The sequence below is a fragment of the Molossus molossus genome, unplaced genomic scaffold, assembly GCF_014108415.1.
Source record: "Molossus molossus isolate mMolMol1 unplaced genomic scaffold, mMolMol1.p scaffold_m16_p_14, whole genome shotgun sequence".
Lineage (NCBI taxonomy): Eukaryota > Metazoa > Chordata > Mammalia > Chiroptera > Molossidae > Molossus > Molossus molossus.
The window spans coordinates 20,292,630-20,317,909 of NW_023425349.1; the positions used below are offsets into that span (position 1 = coordinate 20,292,630).

A 25,280-nucleotide genomic window follows, 5' to 3' on the forward strand; every position below is an offset into this window, starting at 1 on the left:
GACAGGGCTGGAACTCTGTGGGGAAAACAGAGATTTGGAGGGCACTCAAGAGTTTTTGCTGAGTTGCAGCTACAAAGGACAGTGGCCAATGTGCGCCCCCCTCAGAGATTCAGCCTTTCCCAGGTGAGGCAAAGAAATGAATTGAGGCTCATTAACAACCAGCATCTATCCCACCCTCTGGAAATCCTCTTATGCAGAACACCAGGGCTACATTCCAAGGCACTGGGTAACTGAGACTACTAGCCACCAGGAAAAAGCTAGACAATAATTGAACCTTTCCTGGGCTTGCAAATCTACCCAGGAAAGTAAGACTTGACAGTGGTGCTTAATGTGGGCCCAACCAGGCTCATCCAAACCCAGGAGAGGGAGCCACAAACAGCAAAACACCAACAACCACAGGGAAAATTTGGCAGATTACAAAATGCACTGAGACAGCCAAAATGGTGAAACAAAGAAACAAATCCCAAATGAGAGAACAAGAGAACTCTATCAAAGATGAGATCAATGAAATGCAACTAAGCAAATTATCAGAGGTGGAGTTCAGAGTCATGATCTTGAGGAAGCTCAACAGCATGAGTAAGGACATCAGCACCATGAGTAAAGATATAGAAACACTGAAAACGAACCAAGTGGAAATGAAGAATGACATAGCAGAAATTAAGAACACATTGGAAGGACTAACAAGCAGAGTAGAGGAAGCTGAAAACCGGATGAGTGAATTAGAAGACAGGATGAAAAAAAACCAACCAATCAGAAAACCAAAAGGAAAAACCAGGAAGATAGTTTAAAAGAACTGGAACAAATAAAAACGTAATAACATTCGCATCATAGGAGTCCAAAAAAGCAAGAAAGTGGGCAAAGGTTAGAGAATATATTTGAAGAAATAGTCACAGAATACTTTTCTAATTTGGTGAAGGAAGAAGGCATTCAAGTTCAAGAAGCACAGAGAGCCCCAAGTAAAAAGAACCCAAACAGGCCCACACCAAGACACATAATAATTAAAATGCCAAAAATTAAAGACAAAGAGAGAATCCTAAAGGCAGAAAGAGATAAGCAACAAGTTACCTACAAAGGAACCCCCATAAGGCTCTTAGCTGACTTCTCAACAGAAACACTATAGGCCAGAAGGGAGTGGCATGAAGTAATCAAGGTCATGAAAAACAAGGATCTGAATCCAAGACTACTCTATCCAGCAAGGCTATCATTCAAAATAGAAGGTCAAATAAAGAGCTTCCCAGACAAAAAAAAAAAAAAAAAAAAAAAGGCTAAGGGACTATATTAACACCAAACCGGCACTGCAAAATATGCTAAAAGGACTGCTGTAATTAGTAGAAGAAATAGAAAGAAAAATAGAACCACACCAAACAAAAACCAAACCAGCACTGCAAAATATGCTAAAAGGACTGCTGTAATTAGTAGAAGAAATAGAAAGAAAAATAGAACCACACCAAACAAAAATGGGCATAAATAAGTCCATATCAATTATCACCTTAAATGTGAATGGTTTGAATGCTCCAATAAAAAGACACAGAGTAGCTGACTGGATAAAAAAGCATGACTCACATATATGTTGTTTACAAGAGACCCACCTCGCAACAAAAGACTCACATAGGTTGAAAGTGAAGGGATGGAAAAAAAATCTTTCAAGCAAACAAAAAGCAAAAAAACCTGGGGTAGCAATACTTGATTCTGGTAAAGTAGACTTCAAAATGAAGACCATAACTAGAGACAAAGAAGGCCACTACATAATATTGAAAGGATCTATCCAACAGGAAGATATAACCTTGATAAACATATATGCACCCAATATAGGAGCACCAACATATATTAAAAATCTTCTGGAGAATTTCAAAGGAGAAATCAACAGCAACACAATCATAGCAGGGAACTTCAACACCCCGCTGACATCACTGAATAGATCATCTAGACAAAAAATTAACAAGGAAACAGAGACTCTAAATGAAGCACTAGATCAAATGGATTTCATAGATATCTACAGAGAATTACACCCCAAAACTGCAGAATTCACGTTCTTCTCAAGTGCACATGGGACATTCTCAAAGACAGACCACATGTTAGGGCACAAACTAAGTCTCTACAAGTCCAAGAATACTGAAATCATATCAAGCATCTTCTCATATGACAATGGCATGAAACTAGAAATCAATTGCAACAAGAACATGCAAAGACATTTGAAAACATGGAGGCAAAATAGCATGATATTGAACAATGAATGGGTTACCGAGGAAATCAAGGAAGAAATTAAAAACTTCCTGGAAACCAATGAAAATGAAGACATAACAACACAAAATCTATGGGATGCAGCAAAAGCAGTTCTGAGAGGGAAGTTCATAGCACTACAGGCCTACCTCAAGAAACAAGAACAATTTCTAATAGACTATCTAACCTCACAAATTAAAGAACTAGAGAGAAAACAAAAAGAAAACCCCAGAGCAAGTAGAAGGAAGGAAATAGTAAAGATCAGAGCAGAAATAAATGACATGGAGACCAAAAAACAATTCAAAGGATGAATGAAACAAAGAGCTGGTTCTTTGAAAAGATAAACAAGATTGATGCACCCTAGCTAGACTCACCAAGAAACAAAGAGAGGGGACCCAAATACACAAAATCAGAAATGAAAGAGAAGTAACAACTGACACCGCAGAAATACAAAAGATCGTTAACAACCACTATGAACAAGTATCTGGCAACAAATTCGACAATCTAAGCAAAATGGACAAATTTCTAGAAACACATAGTCTCCCAAAACTGGACCAGGAAGAGATAGAAAACTTGAACAGACCAATAACAACAGAAGAAATTGAAGATGTAATCAAGACTCTCCCAGCAAACAAAAGCCCAGGCCCAGATGGCTTCACAGGAAAGTTTTACCGAACATTCAAAGAACATTCTCCTCAAACTATTTCAAAAAATTCAAGAAGAAGAAAAAGACTTCCAAACTCGTTTTATGAAGCCAGCATAATTTTAATTCTAAAACCAGAAAAAGACACTACAAAGAAAGAAAACTACAGGCTAATATCTCTGATGAACATAGACGCCAAAATCCTGAACAAAATACTAGCAAATCGGATCCAGCAATACACCAAAAAAATTATCCACCATGACCAAGTGGGATTCATCCCAGGGATGCAAGGCTGGTACAACATTCGCAAATCAATAAACGTGATACACCACATAAATAAATGAAGAATAAAAACCACATGATCATATCAATAGATGCCGAAAAAGCCTTCGACAAAATCCAGCATCCATTTCTGATAAAAATGCTCAGCAATGTGAGAATAGAGGGATCATATCTAGACATAATAAAGGCCGTATTTGAAAGACCTACAGCCAACATCATACTCAATGGGCAAAAACTAAAGGCATTTCCCTTAAGAACAGGAACAAGGCAAGGATGCCCACTTTCGCCACTCTTATTTAACATAGTACTGGAAGTTTTAGCCACAGCAATCAGATATGAAGAAAAAATAAAAGGGATCCAAATTGGAAAGGAGGAAGTGAAACTGTCATTATTCGCAGATGACATGATACTATACGTAGAAAACCCCAAAGACTCCATCAAAAATCTACTAGACTTAATAAATGAATTTGGCAAAGTAGCAGGATACAAAATTAATGTCAAGAAATCAATGGCATTCTTATACACCAATGATGAACTCACAGAAAGAGAAACTAAAAAAACAATCCCATTTACCATTGCGGCAAAAAAATTAAGATACCTAGGAATAAACTTAACCAAAGAAATAAAGGACCTATTCACAGAAAACCACAGGTCATTGAAAAAAGAAATAAAGGAAGATATAAAAAAGTGAAAGCACATACCCTGTTCATGGATTGGAAGAATGAACATCATTAAAATGTCCATACTACCCAAAGCAATCTATAGATTCAATGCAATCCCCATCAAAATACCAACGGCATACTTCACAGAATTAGAACAAGTACTTCAAAAGTTCATATGGAACCAAAAAAGAACTCGAATAGCCAGAGCAATTTTGAAAAAGAAGAACAAAGTTGGAGGGATCACATTACCAGATTTCAGGTTATACTACAAAGCCACTGTAATCAAAACAGCCTGGTACTGGCACAAGAACAGGCATATAGACCAGTGGAACAGAACAGAGAACCCAGAAATGGACGCAAGGCAATATGCTCAATTAATATTTGACAAAGGTGGCAAGAGCAAACAGTGGAGTAAGGATAGCCTCTTTAATAAATGGTGTTGGGAAAATTAGACAGCTACATGCAGAAAAATGAAACTAGACCATCAACTTACACCCTACACAAGAATAAACTCAAAATGGATAAAAGATTTAAATGTGACTCATGAATCCATAAAAATCCTAGAAGAAAATGTAGACAACAAAATTTCAGACATCATATGCAGCAGAATTTTCACTGATACATCACCTAAGGCAACAGAAACAAAGGAGAAAATGAACACATGGGACTACATCAAACTCAAAAGCTTCTGCATAGCAAGAGAAACCACCACCAAAATGGAAAGGATGGAAAGGCAACCCACTCTATGGGAGAGCATAACTGCCAATGATACATCAGATAAAGGGTTAATTTCCAATATATATAGAGTGCTCATATAACTCAACAAAAGGAAGACAAAGAACCCCATTAAAAAATGGGCAGAGGAACTAAATAGACACCTCTCCAAACAGGACATACAAATGGCTAAGAGACATATGAAGAGATGCTCAACATCACTAATCATCAGAGAGATGCAAATTAAAACAACAATGAGGTATCACCTCACACCTGTCAGTATGGCTGCCATCAACAAATCATCAAACAACAGGTGTTGGCAAGGCTGTGGAGAAAAGGGGACTCTAGAACATTGCTGATGGAAATGAAGACTGGTACAGCCACTGTGGAAAACAATATGTTACCTCAAAAAATTAAAAATTTAACTTCCATTTGACCCAGTGATCCCACTTCTAGCAATATACCCTAAGAAGACTGAAACACCAATCAGAAAGAATATATGTACTCCCATGTTTGTAGCAGCACTATTTACAATAGCTAAGGTCTGGAAACAGCCCAAATGTCCACCAGTAGACAAATGGATAAAAAAGCTGTGGTACATATACACAATGGAGTACTATGCAGCTGTAAGAAAGAAAGATTTCTTATCCTTTGAGACGAAATGTGGGGACCTGGAGAGTATTATCCTAAGCGAAACAAGCCAAGCAGAGAAAGACAAATATCACATGATCTCACTTATTTGTGGAATATAATGAACATAACAGTCTGAGGAACGGGGTAGTCCCAGGGACACGGAAGTGGGGTACAGACTGACAATCCCCAGAAGGTGGGGGTGGGGGAGATAAACCATATGCATGTATGCATGAACAATGGAAATGGACAATAAAGCTGGAGACAGGGCGGGGAGGGAAGGGAAGGGTGGTATCAGTGGGGGAAAAAGGAGAAACATCTGTAACAAAAATTAATTAATTAATTAATTTAAAAATAAATAAATAAATAAAAAATAAAGACAAAATAGCTAGTAGCCCCAACACAGCCTCTTCTAACTTCACAATAAATAAATATAAAAATGTGCCCTGGCCGGTTTGGCTCAGCGGCTAGAGCATTGGCCTGTGAACCAGAGTCCCAGGTTCGGTTCCTGCTAAGGGCACTTACCTTGGTTGCAGTTTGTCCCCGGCCCCGGTTGGGGTCGTGTGGGTGGCAACCACTTGATGTGTCTCTCTCATGTCGATGTTTCTCTCTCTCTCTTCCTCCCTTTCTCCCTCTTGCTCTGTCTGAAGATAACTGCAAGAATTTCCGCAGGAAAGGATAAAAATAATAATAATAATAATCGTAAAACTTCTTAAAATAAATATAAAAATGTTAAAAAAAAAAAAAGGACAAACACTATACATCACCTAGACAGACACATAATCTACTGTCAGAATCTAGGAAGAAAGATCAATAACTCTAAGGTTGAAGTGAGCCTCAGAAACACAGGACTGCCTGTGCTTTACACCTTGTAAAAGATCTCAAGGGAAGAGTAGCTCTGCTCACCTGAACAAAGAAGAAAGGTTCTCACCTCTTTAAACCACTGGATCAGACTCTGGTCTTAAGCTAAAATCTACCCCTCTGTTCCAGAATCCTGCTTTTCATTAATTTTAAATTAATGCTTTTTTTCATATTAAAAGCAGTGCTGTCATTTTTTCGTTGACCCCCCCCCCCCCCGCAATGGCATTCATCTTGGTGGTGTTGATTTTTTTTTTCTTTCTTTTTTTAAAGATTTTAGTAGCTTCTGTTCTAGTTGCTCTGAATCCTCTATATTTCTTTTTTAAAGTAGCTATCTCTTTTAAAATTTTTATTTATTTGTTGATTTTGAGAGAGAGAGAGAGAGAGAGAGAGAGAGAGAAACATTGATGTGAGAGAGAAACAGCAATAAGTTGCCTCCCATACATGCTCTGACTAGGGGGGTCAAACCCGCAACCAGATATGTGCCCTGACTGGGAAACAAACCAACCATCTTTTGGTGTACAGAATGATGCTCCAACCAACTAAGCCACACCAACCAGGGCACCCCTGTATTTCAGATCCAATTTCAAAGCTCACAGCTCCCAAATACCATAAGAGCAGACAGAAGAGAAGGTCCAGGTAGTGGTTCATCCTGGGAAGTACATGCCACCCAAAGCATGACTGATAAAGATGGGGAAGGGAAGGACCTTGGCATCAAGACATGCTGAAGAGAGTAGGTTTTAAGCAGAGGAGGTAAAAGAAGGTCCATGTCCCCCTGGCAAGTTTGGCTCAGTGGTTAGAGCATCGGCCTGCGGTCCAGAGAGAACCAGGTTTGGTTCCCACTAAGGGCAAGTACCTCGGTTGCAGTCTGTCCCCAGCCCTGGTTGGGTCGTGTGGGAGGCAGCCACTTGATTTGTCCCTTTCACATTGATGTTTCTCTCTCTTTCTCTTCCTCTCTCTCTTTCTTACTCTATCTGAAAAAACAATGGCGAAATGTCCTCAGGCGAGGATAAAAAAAAAAAAGAAAAAAAAGAAGGTCCATGTCAGCCCTGCAACTGGCACTAGCTATATGCCTCACAGGTGCCACAACAGAAACTATAGCTCTGAGAAGGATATCCATCAGATGGACAGGGAGGAGAGCCAAAAGCAACCTGTATATCCCCATCATTTGACTGCACTAGCTCTGGAGATATCTCCTAATATAAGGTTGAATTAACAGGGAAAAAAATATCTGATGCCTATGAAAGAACAACGTACCACCAGGGTAATGGAAGGTTATTCTGAACAGCAAAACTCTATCTCTAAACAAGAATTCCTTAACATGAAAACTATATGAGACAGATGAAAAGATAATAGAATAACTGAGATGAAAAGACAATAGAACAAAATGAAAAGAAAATGGGAAACCTGAGATACAAAGAATAGCAAAATTAAAATGAACATTAGAGGCAAAATGGAACAGAGATGAAAGTGTCAAAGATCTTATCAAGTAGTATAGAGTACAAACTTGAAAAGGTCGCCCAGAATGCAGAAAAAGAACAAAGGATGGAAATAATAAGAGATGGTGATAACCACAGGGAAAAGGGAAAGGATAGCCAGGCTAAGAAGTTGCTGAGGAGGATTCAGAGCAACTAGAACAGAAGCTACTAAAATCTTTAAAAAAAGAAAGAAAAAAAAAACCAACACCACCAAGATGAATGCCATTGCAAGGGGGGGGGGGGGTGGTCAACGAAAAAATGACAGCACTGCTTTTAATATGAAAAAAAGCATTAATTTAAAATTATGTACGATAAAATGTTAACAGGATAATTAAAGAATGGATACAGCCCTGGCCAGTTTTTCTCAGTGGTTAGAGCGCTGGCCTGCGGACCAAAGAGTCACAGGTTCGATTCTGGTCAAGGGCATGTACCTTGCTTGCAGTTTGGTCCCCGGCCTTGGTCAGGGTCATGTGGGAGGCAACCAGTTGATCTCTCTCTCTCTCTCTCTCTTTTTCTCTCTCTCCCGTTTCCTCCTTCCCTCCCTCCCACTCTATCTGAAGATAAATGAAAAAATATCCTCTGGTGAGGATTTAAAAAAAAGAAGAATGGGTACAATATAAAGGTGAGCCCCTCTCTCCCTTTGGAAATGAGGGATACACACCAACCTCTGAGAGGATAACTGTAATGTCAACATATATGGGTTTGGATGTGAATGTAAAATATTATCTGAAAAAAAATAAGTTAGATCCCAGGCCAAATATACTGGCCTAAAACCTATATGAATGCATTAATATGTCTACAGAAAATGTCAAGCATAATTGCAATTGACTGAAGCAGGAAGAATACGGAAAAGAGAGCTAACGAAGTAAATGCTCTCTCAGCATGTATGGAGAAGAGAAGCTTTAGCCAAAGGAATGTGAGGATTCTGACCTCAAAAGGATGAGGGCATCTCTCATGGGCAGATGCATATATGGATTACAGTCAATGCACTTGACATATTCTGATCCCACAGGCAAAATCATTCCTATCAAAACCCGATGCCAATAAATATTTATTTTACATTTTACTTACCTGACCTCTCTTGTTCTGATTCCATGGCCGTGATACGACCTGCTGACTATGATTCTGTTCCCTATGTAATTATGCCCAAAGGGAAAGAATAAGATGATCATGGCAACTACATATTTAGTCCATAAGAGGGCAACTTCTTATTATAAATTAATAAATTGGTTTATGGGGGGGAGGGATATATGCTAATTTAAAGGACTTGAAGTATTCAGGAGTTAGGAAAGCAATTTAAGTTGATGGGTTAAAGATATGCGTTTGGAACTGGAGAAAGATAAAATCAAATCCTGGTTCTGCCACCTGCCAGCTGTGTGATCTCAGATGTAAAATGAGGATAATAATACCTGTCTTATAGGATCGTAAGTATTATTAAATGACACAATGCATGCAAAGTATGTAGTACAGTGTTTGGCACACAATAGGTGCTTAATACATATTTGTTGAAAAACAAAATAAATATATGTGATCAATGAGTGGTGCTTATTATTTAAATTTGGAATTTTTAAAAAATTTATCTTAATTGTTGAAAGTGTCCTCCTCCCCCTCATAGACCTCCTTCCTGCTCCTGCACTCCCTGCCTTCACCACATTATTGTCTGTGTCCACTGGTTATGCATATATTAAACTTAGAATATAAATGAGCTCAGTTCGTGTACATCTTCTTCCAAAAGACAGATCCAATCTTAGAGTGCTAGGCAAAAATCAGGATTTTGAACTTGCCTCTATTAGACTTTGATAAGCTCCCTAACTAATTTCTGCCATTCTGTAAAAGGTCTTTTGAGATAAAGACTGACAGTCTTATTTTAATACTCTGATATATCCAATGTCGTATCTAATTTTTAAAATAAAAAGAATTTAAATTTTAAAAAGAACTATCTCTGAGTGATGGGATTTTAAATTAACTTTTTTTCTTTCTATATTTTTCAAATTTTCTACAATACAAAAGAAAAATTTCCTAAGAAATTTTTAAAACTATCTCCAATAATTTGGAGAAAGAACAGATAAAGATAGAAAGGATAAGTTTAACTCAGAAGGGTTCAGCACGAAAATGCATTTGCAGTAAGGGACCATAAGTTTGCTAAATATATAAAGGAAATTTGTTCTTAAATTTTCTAGCAGCCATCTAAAGAATCCATGATCGCCCTGGCCAGTTTGACTCAGCGGTTAGAGCGTAGACCCACAGACCAAAGAGTCGAGGGTTCAGTTCTAGTCAAAGGCACGTACCTTGGTTGTGGTTTGGTCCCTGGCTCTGGTCAGGGTCGTGTGGGAGGTAGCCAGTCCATGTGTCTCTCTCACATCGATGTTTCTCTTTCTCTCACAACCTCCCACCACTTTATCTGAAGATAAATGGAAAATTATCCTTGGGTGAGGATTTAAAAAAAAAAAGAATCCATGATCACTTAGGAGATTCAGTGTCCATAAGATAAAAATAAGGTCAGAGCCCAGAAGAATAACTATTCTTGTTAATAAACCACGTTGAGAAATTCTTCTCGTGGGTCTTCGTTGAAGAGCATCTCCTCTGACATCTTTCAGTAAGACAGTGGCATACCAGAACACAAAGACCAACATGTAAACTCTGAATCAATTCAAGGGGCTATTGTTTCTGAATTATAAAAACAAAACACAGTAAAATTAAAACCTCCTCTGAAGTTAATTTCTCCCATAGTCACAAACTGAGAATGGTATTAGATGTACTTTGATGTGACACATTTTCGCTCAAAATAAAATAACACATCAACACAAAATACCTAAAGACAGTGCCATGGAAAAGAAATAAAACCTTAAAAAAGGGTTGGGATATTTTTCCAGACAACTGTTTTTTTTTTTTTAATCCTCACCTGAGGATATTTTTCTATTTATCTTCAGATAGAGTCAGAGGGAGACAGGGAGGGAGGGAGAGAGAGAGAGAGAGAGAGAAAGAGAAACATCGACATGAGAAGGACACATCGACTGGTTGCTTCCCACATGACCCCGACCAGGGCCAGGGACAAACCGCAACCAACGTACGTGCCCTTGGCCAGAATGGAACCCGTGACTCACTGGTCCATGGGCCGAAGCTCTACCACTGAGCCAAACCAACCAGGGCTTTCAGACAACTGTTTAAGTTAAATCAAATCAAAGGATGTTAAGAACTTCTTACTGGTAGAAAAAAGGATAATCTTCTATTTTTTATTAATTTATTTTTGTTGCAGATGTTTCTCCCTTTTTCCCCATTGACATCCTCCTCCCCATCCTCCCCACCTCGTCCCCAACTTTGTTGTCCATGTCCATCGGTTATGCATACGTGCATATAAGTTCTGTGGTTTATCCCTTCCCTTCTGAGGGTTGTCAGTCTGTACCCTACTTCCACGTCTCTGGGTCTACCCTGTTCCTCAAACTGTTATGTTCATTATATTCCACAAATAAGTGAGATCATGTGATATTTGAAGGACAATCTTCTTTGTTAGAATAAATTAAGACTTCGCATTACTTGTCTAGTTTATATCACAAAATTTTTAAAGCAAAAGACAGAAATGTCCAATTATACGTATCTTTAATTCCCTACATAAAATATGGTCTATATCTTACCATGTGATTCCATTTTCTTGGTAACTGTATCTGGGTATTCATCTAAGAAGAAATCTGGTAACAAAGGATTACCTGAAAAAATGACCACCAAAATAATTAGATTACTGTAACAACTTCAATATATTAAGACTGTAACGCCTGTTTAATAAATATTATATGTTTTTATTTAAATGATCATTCTAGTGCAATGGAAAGACCCCCATGAGAACTGTTAAATTACCTGACCACTAAGGTAAAATAATTTCCCCATAACCCATTTATCATTCTCCCCATGACAAATTTCATCCCTAAGATTCAACCAAAGAGTCACCTGTTATGTTAAGCCCTTAACCGCTCTCCCAGGAGCCTTTGCCCCTCCAAGCAACCCTTCTGTCCTACATCCCTCCAAAGTGCTTAGGACTCATTTCCTACCTGGCCCCAGAGAGAAGGGGATTCCTCCTTAAGAAAAGGATTCCTCTGTCTCTGTCTGTCTGTTCCTCCCTCTCAGATTTAAAAAAACAACAACAACAAAAAACAGGAGAGCAGGAATGTATTGGGTTTGTTATATCCTAACACATATCACAGTACCTAATTATAGTAAGTTCTTAACACTTGACAGGATTTTAATTCAAATCAAATTTAAAATGTTGTGCATAAAAACACTATGTCCTTAACACCTAAAGTGATAATTACACTGTACCAGGGCCCAGAAGACCTGGATCTGGTTCAGATTCTGCCACTTACTCTTACACAAAGGCTTAATAATCTCTCTGAATCTGTTTTTCTAATGTAAATATTAACTACTGAATACTGTGATTATAGCACATGCCAGGTACCGTGCCAAGCACATTATACACATTACTGCTTTTAGTTCTTACGAAAATCCTATGTGGAAGGTATAATTCATTCCCTTAGTTTTACCAATAAGGAAAGTGAAGCTCAGAGACAGTGGGTGACATACCTACAGTGCAGCTGAACAGGGATCAGAACCAGAGTTGTCTTTCCCAAACCCCATGTTCTTAATCACGAAATGATATTGCTTCCCTCACAGGATTACAATGAGGTTAACTAGACAGTGTATATACAAGTGCTTTATAAAACTGTTAAGAGCTATTTTATTGAATTCAGTCCAAACTGAAGAAACAAGGATGATACAAGTCTAAATGTTCAACCTAATGAATAATATGTAAAATACTTTAGCATAAATAATGACTATGTGTCTAGTCTTTAGTATACGTTATATTTTATACATAAAGTAAAATGCATTATCAGCAGCAGCAGCAGCATCTGCGATTTCAGAGAGGAGAATGACTTGTGAACAGAGGACTGCCGAGAACTCTCACATCATACCCTTGTGCATCAGACAGACCCGCCTCACTCACCTTCACCATCTGCCATTAAGCTACTCTGAGAGACTGCATTTAAGAGACAAACTTTTAGAAAAAAAGCCCATAATCTTAAAAAGTTTTTGTGAAAAACCTATTACTGTATCTTCTGTTACCGTATCCTTGAATAAAATCTTTACTCTGTGATTTTAAAACCAACTTTAAAAACTAATTTTCAGTTTTGGTTTTAAGATTTGGAAATGGCTAATACCTGGTGTGACCTTCTGTATCTGTATATCCCCTTTAAAGTCCTCAACTCACTTCTATTTCTCCTTTCTTCTCCTCAACTCACTTCTACTTTTCCTTTCTTCTTTAAGGTGTGTTGGTGTGGGTTTGTCCCTTTATTGGGAGGACAGCTTTTAAAAGAGCATATTAATTTTATAATCACAAAAACACATACAAAAAAGAGAATTTCAGAAAATGTAGAAAAAAGCATCACTTTTTAAAAAACAATAAGCATTACCTGGTTTAATTGCATAGACGTCAAAATTTTTTATTCCTTCTTCTTTTAAGATATTTTCATCAATAATAAAGTTACCAGTAAAACTTTTAGGCTTTTTGAAAATGGAATAGGCAGCATCTGCAATGATGTCAACTTTTCTACATTGGCTTTCAATACCTGATCCTCCCAGCATATCCATAGCAGCAGTGTGTATGGCTGAAGAGAAAACATACACATCTATAACTCCAAATCAAACAGTAGGACTATGGAAGTAACAAGCAAGATGGCTAACCCCTTTATTTCTCAGGTGATAAAAAGAAGGTCCAGAGAGCTTAAAGCATTTGCTAAATGTTCTATTGGCATAACAAGGTAGAAAACGTATGTTCCTTGCTCTACACAACACTGCCTTATACAGAACTCCTTCATGAGACTCACAGCAAAATTCAATTAGAACTTTCTGATTTAGAATACTTAAGAATTTGCATACCATTCTTGGAGTCAAGAGAGCCAGTAAGGCATAGCAAGTGTGGCTCAGTGGTTGAGCCTTGACCCATGCACCAAGAGGTCGCTGGTTCGATTCCCAGTCAGGCCATGTGTTGAGTTGCAGGCTCAATTCCCAATAGGGGGTGTGAAGGAGGCAGCCAATTGATGTTTCTTTTTCACACTGATGTTTCTATCTCTCTCTCCCTCTCCCTTCCTCTCTCTAAAAATCAATAAAAACATTTTTTTTAAAAAGCCTATAAGATATGATAGAAAGAGCACTGAGCTATAAGTCAGGTGAGTGAGATTTTTAGGTCAACTATGCTATTTTTGATAAGCCACTTGAACATCTTTGGACCTCAGTTTCCTGTTTCCAAAATATGAAGCTACTTTCTTAAGTTTATTGTCTCTCTTTCGTCTCTACTAGAATATAGAAACTTTGCTTTTCTTTTTCATCACTGTATGCCCAGTGCTTAAAACAATGACAAACACACCATAAGCTCTCAATAAGTACACTTGAACAATAGGACCCATAACATGAAATTCAGTGATAATTTTTGGAAAAGAAAGTAAGCAAGATCTGTAATGAAAGCTAATATAATTTGGATCACAAGACTCCTAAAGGTGACCCTAAAACTTGAGTCTGAATAAGGAATAACTGGGAAAATAACAAAGTAGCTTTGGATTGATTCTCCTGATTACAGCTTGCTCAAAACAGTTAACAAGGATCTTAAAATCAATAGATTTCCTTTCACATAATCATATGCAGTGCATAGCAGGTTTAAAACATCAGCACTGCCTTTGAGTCCTTCTTTTCTGGACAGAGAGCTTATCTTGCCTCTTTAACACCTGCCAGCCTCTACCAAGCACACACGTATATTCTTGCATGTACTCAGTACAACAAAGATACCACTGATTGTAAAAGTATAACACTAAGAAAACTCCCAATTAAAGTATGACATATCATCGATTTTAAGAGCATCCTGGTATCAAATATATAAAATGTAAAAACATGGTCATCTCAGAATCAATGAAATGTAGTTTCAACTGCCATTAGAACAAGTTGGAAAATAGGTCCTTTGAAAAACAAATAAACTGGTTTTGGTGTCTAGTACCAGAGATGCCAGTTGCCACCCCGTCACTCTGGCCTTCCTGGTTAGCTGAGTTCCCACCTCTATTTGCAATCCGGTCCAGGTACAGAGGACTGCAGCTGTTCTGAGATACTTTTGTTATCTTCCTCTCTGCTGCCAGTACCAAGACCAGTAGCTGCCATTCCCAGACGCCTCACCCCAACCTACATGAAATCTATCCCAAAGTGAACCCTCTTCTACTGCAGTTGTTCTGACCACTCAAGAGGTAAGAAGTAGCAGGCATTTTGATAGCAACCCTCATCCTTCCTCTCCTGACTGCTCTATTTCAGCAGAAACTGAAATGAATTTTATTTTATTTTATTTTTTTATCTTCACCCGAAGACATTTTTCTTTTTTACCCTCACCCGAGGACATTTTTCCATTTTTTGTTCAGATAGAGCGAGAGGGAGAGAGAGGAAAAGAGAGAGAGAGAGAAACATCGATGTGAAGGGACACATTGAGTGGCTGCCACCTGCACGACCAACCAGGGCCGGGGACAAACTGCAACCGAGGTCCGTGCCCTTAGCAGGAACCGAACCCGGGTCTCTCTGGACCGCAGGCCGATGCTCCAACCACTGAGCCAAACCGGCCAGGGCCATTTTTCCATTTTTTGTTCAGGTAGAGTAGGAGGGAGAGAGAGAAACATCGACGTAAAAGTGACACATCGAGTGGCTGCCACCCGTACGACCCAACCAGGGCCGGGGAAAAACTGCAACTGAGGTACGTGCCCTTAGCAGGAACTAAACCCGGGTCTCTCTGGATCGCAGGCCGATACTCTAACCGTTGAGCCAAATCAGCCAGAGCAATAATGCCATATTGTAACTAGCTTTCCTGCCTCCTCTCTCCACAGTCTTACAAGTATCCTATATTCATTTTTTTTAAATCCTCACCCAAAGATATGCTTATTGATTTTACATAGAGAGGAAGATAATGACTGGCTAGGGCAGACATCCCATATTCAGATGCCAAATGAGACTTCTTAAACCTTATCAACAACCATGTCTCTTCACTGTTCCTGTTTTCCCTCTGCTTATTAGTGCTCTCCTGCTTCTAAAATTCTAAAGTGGTTCTCTACTGAATACAAGCTAAAATTCAAGCCCCTAAACTTGGCAATCAAGACCTGGGACCTAGCTCATCCATCTTCCCCCAGCACCTCATACCCGCCCCACATTCCAGTTGATCTGAATTACTTGCAGTTGCTCAAGTTCTGTGGGAAATAAAAAGCTTACACCCTATCGCACAGACACCAGATCAAACTACTTGTCGTTCCACCAAACACACAGTATTTTCCCAACCTGTGGCCTTTCTTGTTCCCTCCCTCTGCTTAGAACGTTGTTTCCTTTGTCAAGAAAGCCTTGCCTAGTTCTTACTAACTACGATATCCCCTTAAGGTCTTCTTTCAATTGTTTACTTCTGTTAGGAAACCTCTTTTCCTGACCATGAACTTTAGCTACATAGCCTTCCTGCTATGTTTCAAAAGTATCAAGTACAGCCTGGTCAGTGTGACTCAGTGGATCGAGCTTTGTCTCATGGACTGAGAGGTCCCAGTTCAATTCCCAGTCGGGGTGCATGTGTGGGTTGTGGGCTTGATCCCCAGTGGGGAGAGTGCAGGAGGAAGCCCATCAATGTTACTCTCTCACATTGATGTTTCTCTCTCTCCCTTCCTCTCTCTAAAAAAAAAATCAATAAAACACATTCAAATAAAAAGTATCAAGTACATAATTAATTTTGCCATGTATTACAAGACTGTAGAGTCAATTTACTGTGCCACCAAATCTAGAACCCAAATGATACCAATGGTCCCAAGATTTCTAGTAAACCTTCTAAAACAAACATCTCAAACCTAAAGCAAAGATCTCAGCAATAAGCTGATTTCTCCTGCCCTTCCTGATAATGTCCTCCACATTCCCTCTCATACAGGGCCCTCCCCATTTTTTATATAAGCTATTTATTGAACCTCTATAATCACTATAATAAAATGAACAAAATAGACATCGTCTCTACCTTCAAGCTTTCATTCTTGCAAGAAAGACATTAAACTATAGTTATAAAATAATTAAATTACAAATGCTATTAAGTGATACGAAGAATATGTACAAATTACTAAATCCAACATCAGTCCCCATCTTATAAAAACTATCAGAAGCATTTGACACAATCGATCACTCTTCTTCCTTGAAACACTTTCTTCAATTGGCTTTAAAGATATCATACTCTGGTTTCTTCCTTACCCTACTCTCCTATGTGGGGTTGTTCTCTTTTTCCCACCTTCTTAATGGCCAGTGGCCCTTTCTCTTCTTCTATTTACTCTCTAGATAGTATTATCCAACCTTGTGGCTTTATGCTGATAACCCACAAATTTCTATCTCCAGTCTGGACCTCTCCCCCGACCCCCAGAAATGCAAACCCAGATGCCTAATGACCATCTCCACGTGTCTGCACAATGCCCCAAACTGAACTCCTAACCTTCCTCTCTAACCTGCTCTACCTGAAGCTCTCCCCATCCCAGTTGATATTAACCCCATTGTTCCAGTTACTACCGCCAAAATCTTGGGAATCATCCTTGACTCCTCTTTTTCTTACATTCCAAACCTAATCTGCTGGCAGATATTGTTGGTTCTAGTTTCAAAATAAATCAGAATCTGACCACTCTCCACCACCTTTACTGCTATCACTTAATCACAGGTACCAACATCTGTGTCTAAGTTACTGCAACCGCCTCCAAACTGGCCTCTCTGTTTCTCCCTGAGAATCTACTAAAAAGAGCAGCCAGAGATCCTTTTACAAACTTAGGTTTGATCAGGTTCTTCCCCTGCCTACCCACCCCCACCCCCACTAGGCTCAAAAGCCCGCAAAGCTCCTCATTTCACTCAGAGTAAAAAAACCCAAGTCTTGGCAAGGACCTGTAACATCTGACCCCCATGTCCTCATGGGCATCATCTTATCATTTCCTACCACTATCCCTCTCTCCAGACACACTGGCCTTCTCCCTGCTTTGCCATGATGCCAGGCACACTTACCTCATAGGACTTTTACCCTTCAATGCTTTTCCCTCAGATACCCCATGGCTAACACATTCCCAAGGCTAATTCTATCACCTCAGTCAAATCCATGCTCAAATGTCAGTTTCTTAAAAAGGCCAAACCTTTCTGTAATAATTAAAATTGCAACCTATCCTCCCTAACACCTGAGACTCCTAATCCCCCTTACCTTGTTCTATTTTTTAGCATTACTGTATATTTTATTATTCATGATGTTACTTGTCTATTGTGTCTCTCCTAATTTGACTGTAAGTTCCTTAAGGACAGAGATTCCGTCTGTTTGGTTCTATAGTGTATCTTCAGCAACTAGAAAATGCTCAATAAACATCTGTTGTATAAGTAAAATCTAAAATGTTTAGAGTCAGACTAAGCTTTCTCTAACTTTGTTAATCCAGGATCCCCAAAACCTAAAGATTTAGGGAGTGGGGCAGGGAGGGAAAGACAAAGTGTGGTGGAAACAAATTCTTTCATCTCCCACAATAAATGGTAAAACTCTTTGAGGGTAAGGACTGCATCACATTCATCTTTGCACCTTCTAATGCCTTGTACACAGTAGACCCTTAATACATTATATGAATAATGAATAAATAGTACAGAGAACTGTGCCTGGAATATAGAAATGTTTGCAAGATGAATGAATAGAATGAAACAAAGAGGAAAAATATTATGTTAGGACTTTGTTATCTTGTAGACCTTCCTTTCTGACTGCCTGACTTTCACTATCAATTCTAGTGACAGCAATGTTTGAGGTGGGAGGAGGAGGTTGAAAAAGACAGGAAGTTGAAAAAGAGTCACAGTAAAGTGTGAACTTTAAATGTCTTTGACTGTGATCTACAATAAGTAACACTTTTTACCAACATGACTAAGAATATGCAATACATATATATATACATGATCACTAACATTTTATTTATATATAACATTTATACATGAAACAAAAGTTTATGAAACAATACCAACCCTGACGACATACAGCACTATCTAGTATTTTCTATTTTCTTCCATTAGAAATAAAACAAAACAATAAAAAAAATAAGAAATAAAAAAATTCTGGCTATTGCCTACTGAATCAATTTCACAATCCACTAAATTGATTTCATGCCTCACTAAATCAATTTCATGACTCACCAATGAGTCTTGACATGTAGTTTGAAATATACTGTAGAAGCACTTTTTTTCACTCTCACCTTTTATCCCACTACAAAACCTATCACTCTCCAGAAAAGCTTAAATGAATTGTGTCTGATACAGAAACATAAAAAATACAAAGAAGCAATACAACATGGTTCTGATCCCATAGTGGGCCAGGAAGTAAAGGAATCTTGGTCAAATTACATAAGAAAGGAATTTTTAACAATTAATTCTTGGAGTCCTGAGAAGAAAACAAAGATGGCAACGAGCGAGCTGGCTGCCACAGCTAGTTTCCTGAGAGTTACATCAGCAACATGGCCCCGTGCTCCACAGATTCTCACCACAGCCCCTGGTTTCCTCAGCTCCAACACCACGGGCCATCAGACCTCTCACTACTGCTTGGAGCGGAGGAAATCCACTCACCCAATACACAGCAGATGGGAAGCAAAGAGAAAATGAAATCCCTCATCTGTTCCTAAGGTGGAGTTCTGGATACGCTTCACACTGCCTTATGTGGCAGTTCAGTTCAAGAGTTCCAGTAAGACTACAGTACTTCATAAAAATACTGGATTAAATGTGCTTTCAACGGCCAACTCCTACCAACCTATTCATCTGCTAAGTAAAAAGCCAGCGAAGTCTCCCCAGTACCCTTCACAGTGTCTACCACATGGTAACTGTCCAGTAGGTATTTGCAGAGTGATGAAAATAAAAAATAATGCCAGAAGGAAAAAGAATGGGTCCCTCGTGAACATAGGAGTACATTAAATGACTCAATGGAAAGAATCACAAAAAAACAGAATGTTGGAAATTCTGTAAGATAAATGACCCAGTTTTTCAAGAAATAAGTGGCAAGGAAAAAAGAGTATAACTACTAGATTAAAAACATTTAAGAGCCCTGGCCGGTTTGGCTCAGCGGTTAGAGCGTCAGCCTGCGGTCCAGAGAAACCTGGGTTCGGTTCCTGCTAAGGGCACATACCTCGGTTGCAGTTTGTCCCCGGCCCTGGTTGGGTTTTGTGGGTGGCAGCCACTCAATGTGTCCCTTTCACATCAATGATTCTTCCTCTCTCTCTTCCTCTCTCTCCTTCCTACTCTATCTGAACAACAACAACAAAAAACATTTAGGAGACAGTGCAGTCCTGGCCGGTTTGGCTCAGCAGTTGAAGTGTCGGCCTGCGGACCAGAGAGTCCTGGGTTCGGTTTCTGCTAGGGGCACGTACAAAAAAAAAAGAGACAGAGCACACAAATGTAATGTGTGGGGCTTGCTTAGATCCTGGCTTGAATAAACTCACTGCAAAGAAGACATTTGAGCCACTTGAGGAAATCAGAACATTGATTAGATATTTGATGATATTAAAGTATTAGAGTTCATGAATTCTAGCTATAATAATGATTTTATGGGTTTTTTTTTAAAGAGCTCTTTTATTTTAAAGATACATACTGAAGTATATACAGATGAAATGACAGTATAGCTTAGATTGTTTTTTTTTTTCTTTATTGATTTTAGAGAGAGAGGAAGGGAGAGGAAGAGAGGGATAGAAACATTGATGCAAGAGAACATCGACTGGCCGCCTCCTGCATGCTCCCCATTGGGGATCAGGCCCACAACTTGGGCATGTGCCCTGACCAGAAATTGAACCTGCGACCTCCTGGTACATGGGTCAACAATCAACCAGTGAGCCACACCGGCCGGGCAGATTGGCTTTAAAATAATCCAGTGGGGCCCTGGCCGCTTTGGCTCAGTGGTGGAGTGTCAGCCACAGATCAATGAGTCATGGGTTTGACTCCCACCAAGGGCACGTACCTTGGTTGTGGTTTGTCCCCGGCCCTGGTCGGGGTCATGCAGGAGACAACCAGTCCATGTACCCCTCTCACGTGATGTTTCTCTCTTTCCCTCCTTCCCACTCTATCTGAAGATAAATAGAAAAATATCCATGGGTGAGGATTAAAAAATAATAATAAAATAAAATAATCCAGTGGGGGGGTCAGGTAGGAATGAAGGGGGATGGAGGCTAGTGAAACCAGAGTGACCCTATGTTGAAAGTGGTTGAAGCTGAATAATACATGGTACACTGTTCTTTCTACTTGTGTACACCTGCATATATGTTTGAACTTTCTATAATTCAAGGTCTAAAAAATAGGTAATAAAGGCCTTAGAGCTTATTTATTATAACTCGTAATTTTATATAAGGGGACACTAGGCACAGAGAGCTACTGCAGCTCACACAACCAAGAACGATGTGGGCAATACAGAAAGTGGATAATTTTGATACTAACAGCATTTGGATGTTTAATAAAAACTATTCTTTCTTTCTTTACCCTAATTGTCTTATATGGTGATCTGAGAATCTGGAAGACAAATAAAAAGTGTAAATAAAAATGCTAAAACAAAATGTGATTCTAAGAGTACAAAAGCCCAAAGGTTATCAGAGAAGAAAAGAGGCAGACTGAGTTAATCAGGAAATCTATTTACACTTTACATCAAGAGTACACATATTTGAAGAGTACCTAAGTAAACCACTTCTTTGATTGTATTTTATTATATTTATATGATTTATTTGCCCAAAACAAATTTTCAAACCACTAAGGGAAGAAACAATGTGTTTTATTTCTCCTTTTTAACTCTCTAATAGTTTCAAGTTTGAGACACAATGAAAAAGTAATGTTTAAACTTTAATAAGCATAACAGAGCTTACACATAGATTTCATGGTAGTTCAGTATGCAAGTTACCAATCTGCCAAATCTACTTATTGCACAGAAAGTTATCCAGCAAATCAAGTAAGGCCTTAGTGTTTTAACTACCGCTTTTAATAAGTTAATACTAATACAACATCATGTAGCAGAAAGGATGTAAGAACTAAAATTTAAAAAAGAACAGGGAGGAAGCAAAACATCTCAGGTTCTGTGATAAGATTTTCAATCTGAAAAATGTAAGAGAATCTGCTGAAAATTTTTTAGTGGTAATAAGTGAGCTCAGTTTTCTGGTATTCTCATTAAAGATAAAGATATATAGCACTGCCCGGCCAGTGTGGCTTAGTGGTTGAGCGTTAACCCATGCACCAAAAGGTCACACCAGTTCAATTCCCAGTCAGGGCACATGCCCAGGATGTGGGCCCAATCCGCAGTGTGGAGCATGTAGGAGGCGGCCAATGGATGTTCTCTCACCGATGTTTCTCTCCATCCCTCTGCCTTCCTCTCTCTCTAAAATCAATAAAGAAAACATATTTATTATAAAAGATATATAGTGTTTATAGATATTTTGATAATAAATTGGAAAATATATTGAGAACAAGAAAAAAAACAAATAATACCTAGTAAAATATTTAATAAAAATGGATAGGACTATTCTGCTTCTGGAAATATGATGAATTAGATACTCTAAAGGGTGGCCTAACTACAATAAAACTATAAACAGACAATGAACATTTTTAAAAGCCATATTGGGCTCTCAAAAAAAAAAATTAAGACTTCTAGTAAAGATGGCAGGGTAGGTAAATGCGGTATCGCCTCCTCCCACAACCACATCAAAATTACAACTAGTCAAGCCGGTGTGGCTCAGTGGTTGAGCATTGACCCAAGCACCAAGAGGTCATCAGTTTGATTCCCAGTCAGGGCACATGCCCAGGTTGTGGGCCCGATCCCCAGTGGGGGGCACGCAGGAGGCAACCAATTGATGTTCTCTCTCATCGATGTTTCTATCTCTATCTCTCTCACTTCCTCTCTCTCTAAAATCAATAAAGAAAAAAAATTTTTTTTTTTTTAATTACAACTGAACTACAGTACAACCATCTTTCAGAAGCCTCTGAAATCGAGCTGAATAGAAGTCCTACAACTACAAAATTAAAGAAGCCACATTGAGACTGGTAGAAGGGGCAGAGGCCCGGACAGGTTGGTCCCACACCCATGTGTGACATAAAAATCAGGAGAACACCTCAGCTGGGAAGGTCCTCCCTGAGGAGTGAGGGGTCCCCGTCCCACACTAGGCTCCCAGTTCAGGGTTCCAGTGCCAGGAAGAGAAGTCCCCATCACTTCTGGCTATAAAAAGCAGTGAGAACTGAGGCTAAGGAAGGTTGTGGCTACTGGTGCCCCAGTCAATTTCTCTCAAAGGGCTCACACTCTGACTTACTTGGATTTGCCCCCTCTGAGCTCTGAGCTCAGAGAGGAAGCTGCTTGAAAGGCACCAGAGCCATACTGGGAAGAACTGAGCTGTTTGGCTTAGGTAGGAGGGCTGGAGGGGCAGCTTTTTCTGGACAGACTTGCTGGTGGAGGCCGTTGTTCCTTTGGTGAGCCCTTCCCTGGGGCAGCAGATGGCCACCACATCTGGGACTCCAGCAACCTGGCTCACACTGTCTGCCCTGCCCTGCTGATTCCTTGAGGCCCAGCCCCACCCAACTTTCAAGTCCACCCAAGCTGTTTCCAGTGGCTTTAGCATAGGATTGGCCTGTCTTGGATCCTGCTTCACATTTTCCTAAAATCTTTCAAACAAGCAGCATCTGGTCTCAGTGAGCCATATACCTCTTGTTAAGTGGCCCCAGGCTTGGATCTAGAAGCAGCCAGACTTGGTTCACAACCTGGCTTTTCCTGGACACCTCGAAGCCAAGCACAAGAAGCAGGCATCGACAGATCACTTTGTAGCTAGCTTATGCCTGGTGGCCCCGGGGTAGAACACGGGCAGTGGCTGACCTTGTCCCAGAGCCAGCACACTCAGTAGATAGCTTCAGACCACATTGAAGCACCACCACCCAACCACCTCCACAAATGACACTCTCAATGAGTGGACGCAGTAGGTACCTGAACCCTGCTGAAGTAAGTATTGCTCTGTGTGGGGGGCCTTTATATAGCTGATCCTCCAAGGGAGTCAGAGGCCAGTGGCCAGTGGGCACAGCCAGTCCTTGCAGCTGATCAGCCTGAGTAAAACCCTCCCATTGACTTGCCAACAGCAATCAAGACTCAATTATAACAGAAGGGTGTATAGTCCACACTAGGGGTGCACACGAGGGCCCAGGTGGGGTGATCAGGGAGGCTGTGCCACTGGATCCTACAGGACACCTACAATAATAGGCCACCCTACGAAGCCTAGGAGACAAAGCAACTCTACCTAATACACAGAAACAAACACAGGGAAGCAGCCAAAATGAAGAGAAAAAAGAAACATGTCCCAAATGAAAGAAAAGAACAAAACTCCAGGAAAAGAACTAAACAAAATGGAGATAAACAATCAATCAGATGCAGAGTTCAGAACACTGCTTATAAGAATGCTCAAGGAACTTAAAGAGAACTCCAAGGACCTTAGTGAGAACATCAACAACATAAAAAAGGTCCAGTCAGAAATGAAAGATGCACTAACTGAAATAAATAATAATTTACAGGGAATCAATAGTAGAGTAGGTAAATCCATAAAGCAAACCATTGATTTGCAATATAAGGAAGCAAAAAACACCCAATCAGAACAGCAAAAAGAAAAAGGAATCCAAAAAAATGAGGATAGTGCCTCTGGCACAACATCGAGCATACCAACATTCACATCATGGGGGTGCCAGAAGGAGAAGAGAAAGAGCAAGAAATTGAAAACCTATTTGAAACAATAATGATGGAAAACTTCCCTAACTTGGTGAAGGAAACACATACAAGTCCAGAAAGCACAGAGTCCCAAACAAGATGAACCCAAAGAGGTCCACATCATCAACAAAATGCCAAAGGTTAAAGACAAAGAGAGAATATTAAAGCAGCAAGAGAAAAGCAGTTCGTTACCTACAAAGGAGCTCCCATAAGACTTTCAGCTGATTTCTCAAGAGAAACTTTGCAGGCCAGAAAGGAGTGGCAAGAGATATTCAAGGTGATGAAAAACAACAACCTACAACCAAGATTACTCTACACTGCAAAGCTATCATTTAGAATTGATGGACATAAAAAGCTAAAGGAGTTTGTCACCACCAAACCAGTGTTATATGAAATGTTGAAGGGTCTTCTTGAAGGAGAACAACAACAAAAATATGCACAATAAAATGGCAATTAATACATATCTATCAACAACTGAATTTACAAACAAAATGAGCAAGCAGAACAGAAACAGACTCATAGATACAGAGATCATTTTGTTGCTTGCCAGATGGGTGGGGCATGGGGGGATGGGTAGAAAAGATGAAGTAAGTAAGAAATACAAATTGGTTGTTACACTGATGAAACGCAAAGGGAAGGGGGGAGGAAGGGCGGGATGAGATAAACCAAAGAACTTCTATGCATATATGCACAACCAATGGACATAGATAATAGTGTGGGGAATGCAGGAGGGGGGCGGGATTGGGGAGGAGGGGTAAATGGGGAAAACGAGGGGGCATACATTCAATAATAAAGATAACTTTTAAAAAATCTGAAAAAAAACATTAAGAGAAATCTACTGATAGGGAGGAGACAGGAGAGGGTGAGCACAGTAAAGCGAGAAAAAAAAACAACAACCAAGTGTAAAAGAATTAGGAGAAATAAATATTGTTTGTATGACCTAGATAGAAAATCCAAAAGAATCTACAGATAAATTACTAAAATAATAAAGTTTACAAGGTAGTTGTCTAATTTGA

The 25,280-nt window shown here is 39.5% G+C and overlaps 2 protein-coding genes across 3 annotated transcripts in view; both read right to left on the minus strand.

The window, feature by feature from the left end:
• Positions 1-25,280, minus strand: part of KIAA1958 (KIAA1958 ortholog) — a 232,443-nt gene that overhangs the window by 155,092 nt on the left and 52,071 nt on the right. The gene's annotated exons all lie outside the window — the stretch shown is intronic.
• Positions 1-25,280, minus strand: part of HSDL2 (hydroxysteroid dehydrogenase like 2) — a 73,904-nt gene that overhangs the window by 20,055 nt on the left and 28,569 nt on the right. Inside the window, exons 7-8 of the mRNA XM_036261813.1 lie at positions 12,947-13,141; positions 11,120-11,191 (exon numbers count right to left, since the gene is read on the minus strand). Coding sequence (XP_036117706.1) covers positions 11,120-11,191; positions 12,947-13,141 — 267 coding nt within the window. The remainder of the gene's footprint in view (positions 1-11,119; positions 11,192-12,946; positions 13,142-25,280) is intronic.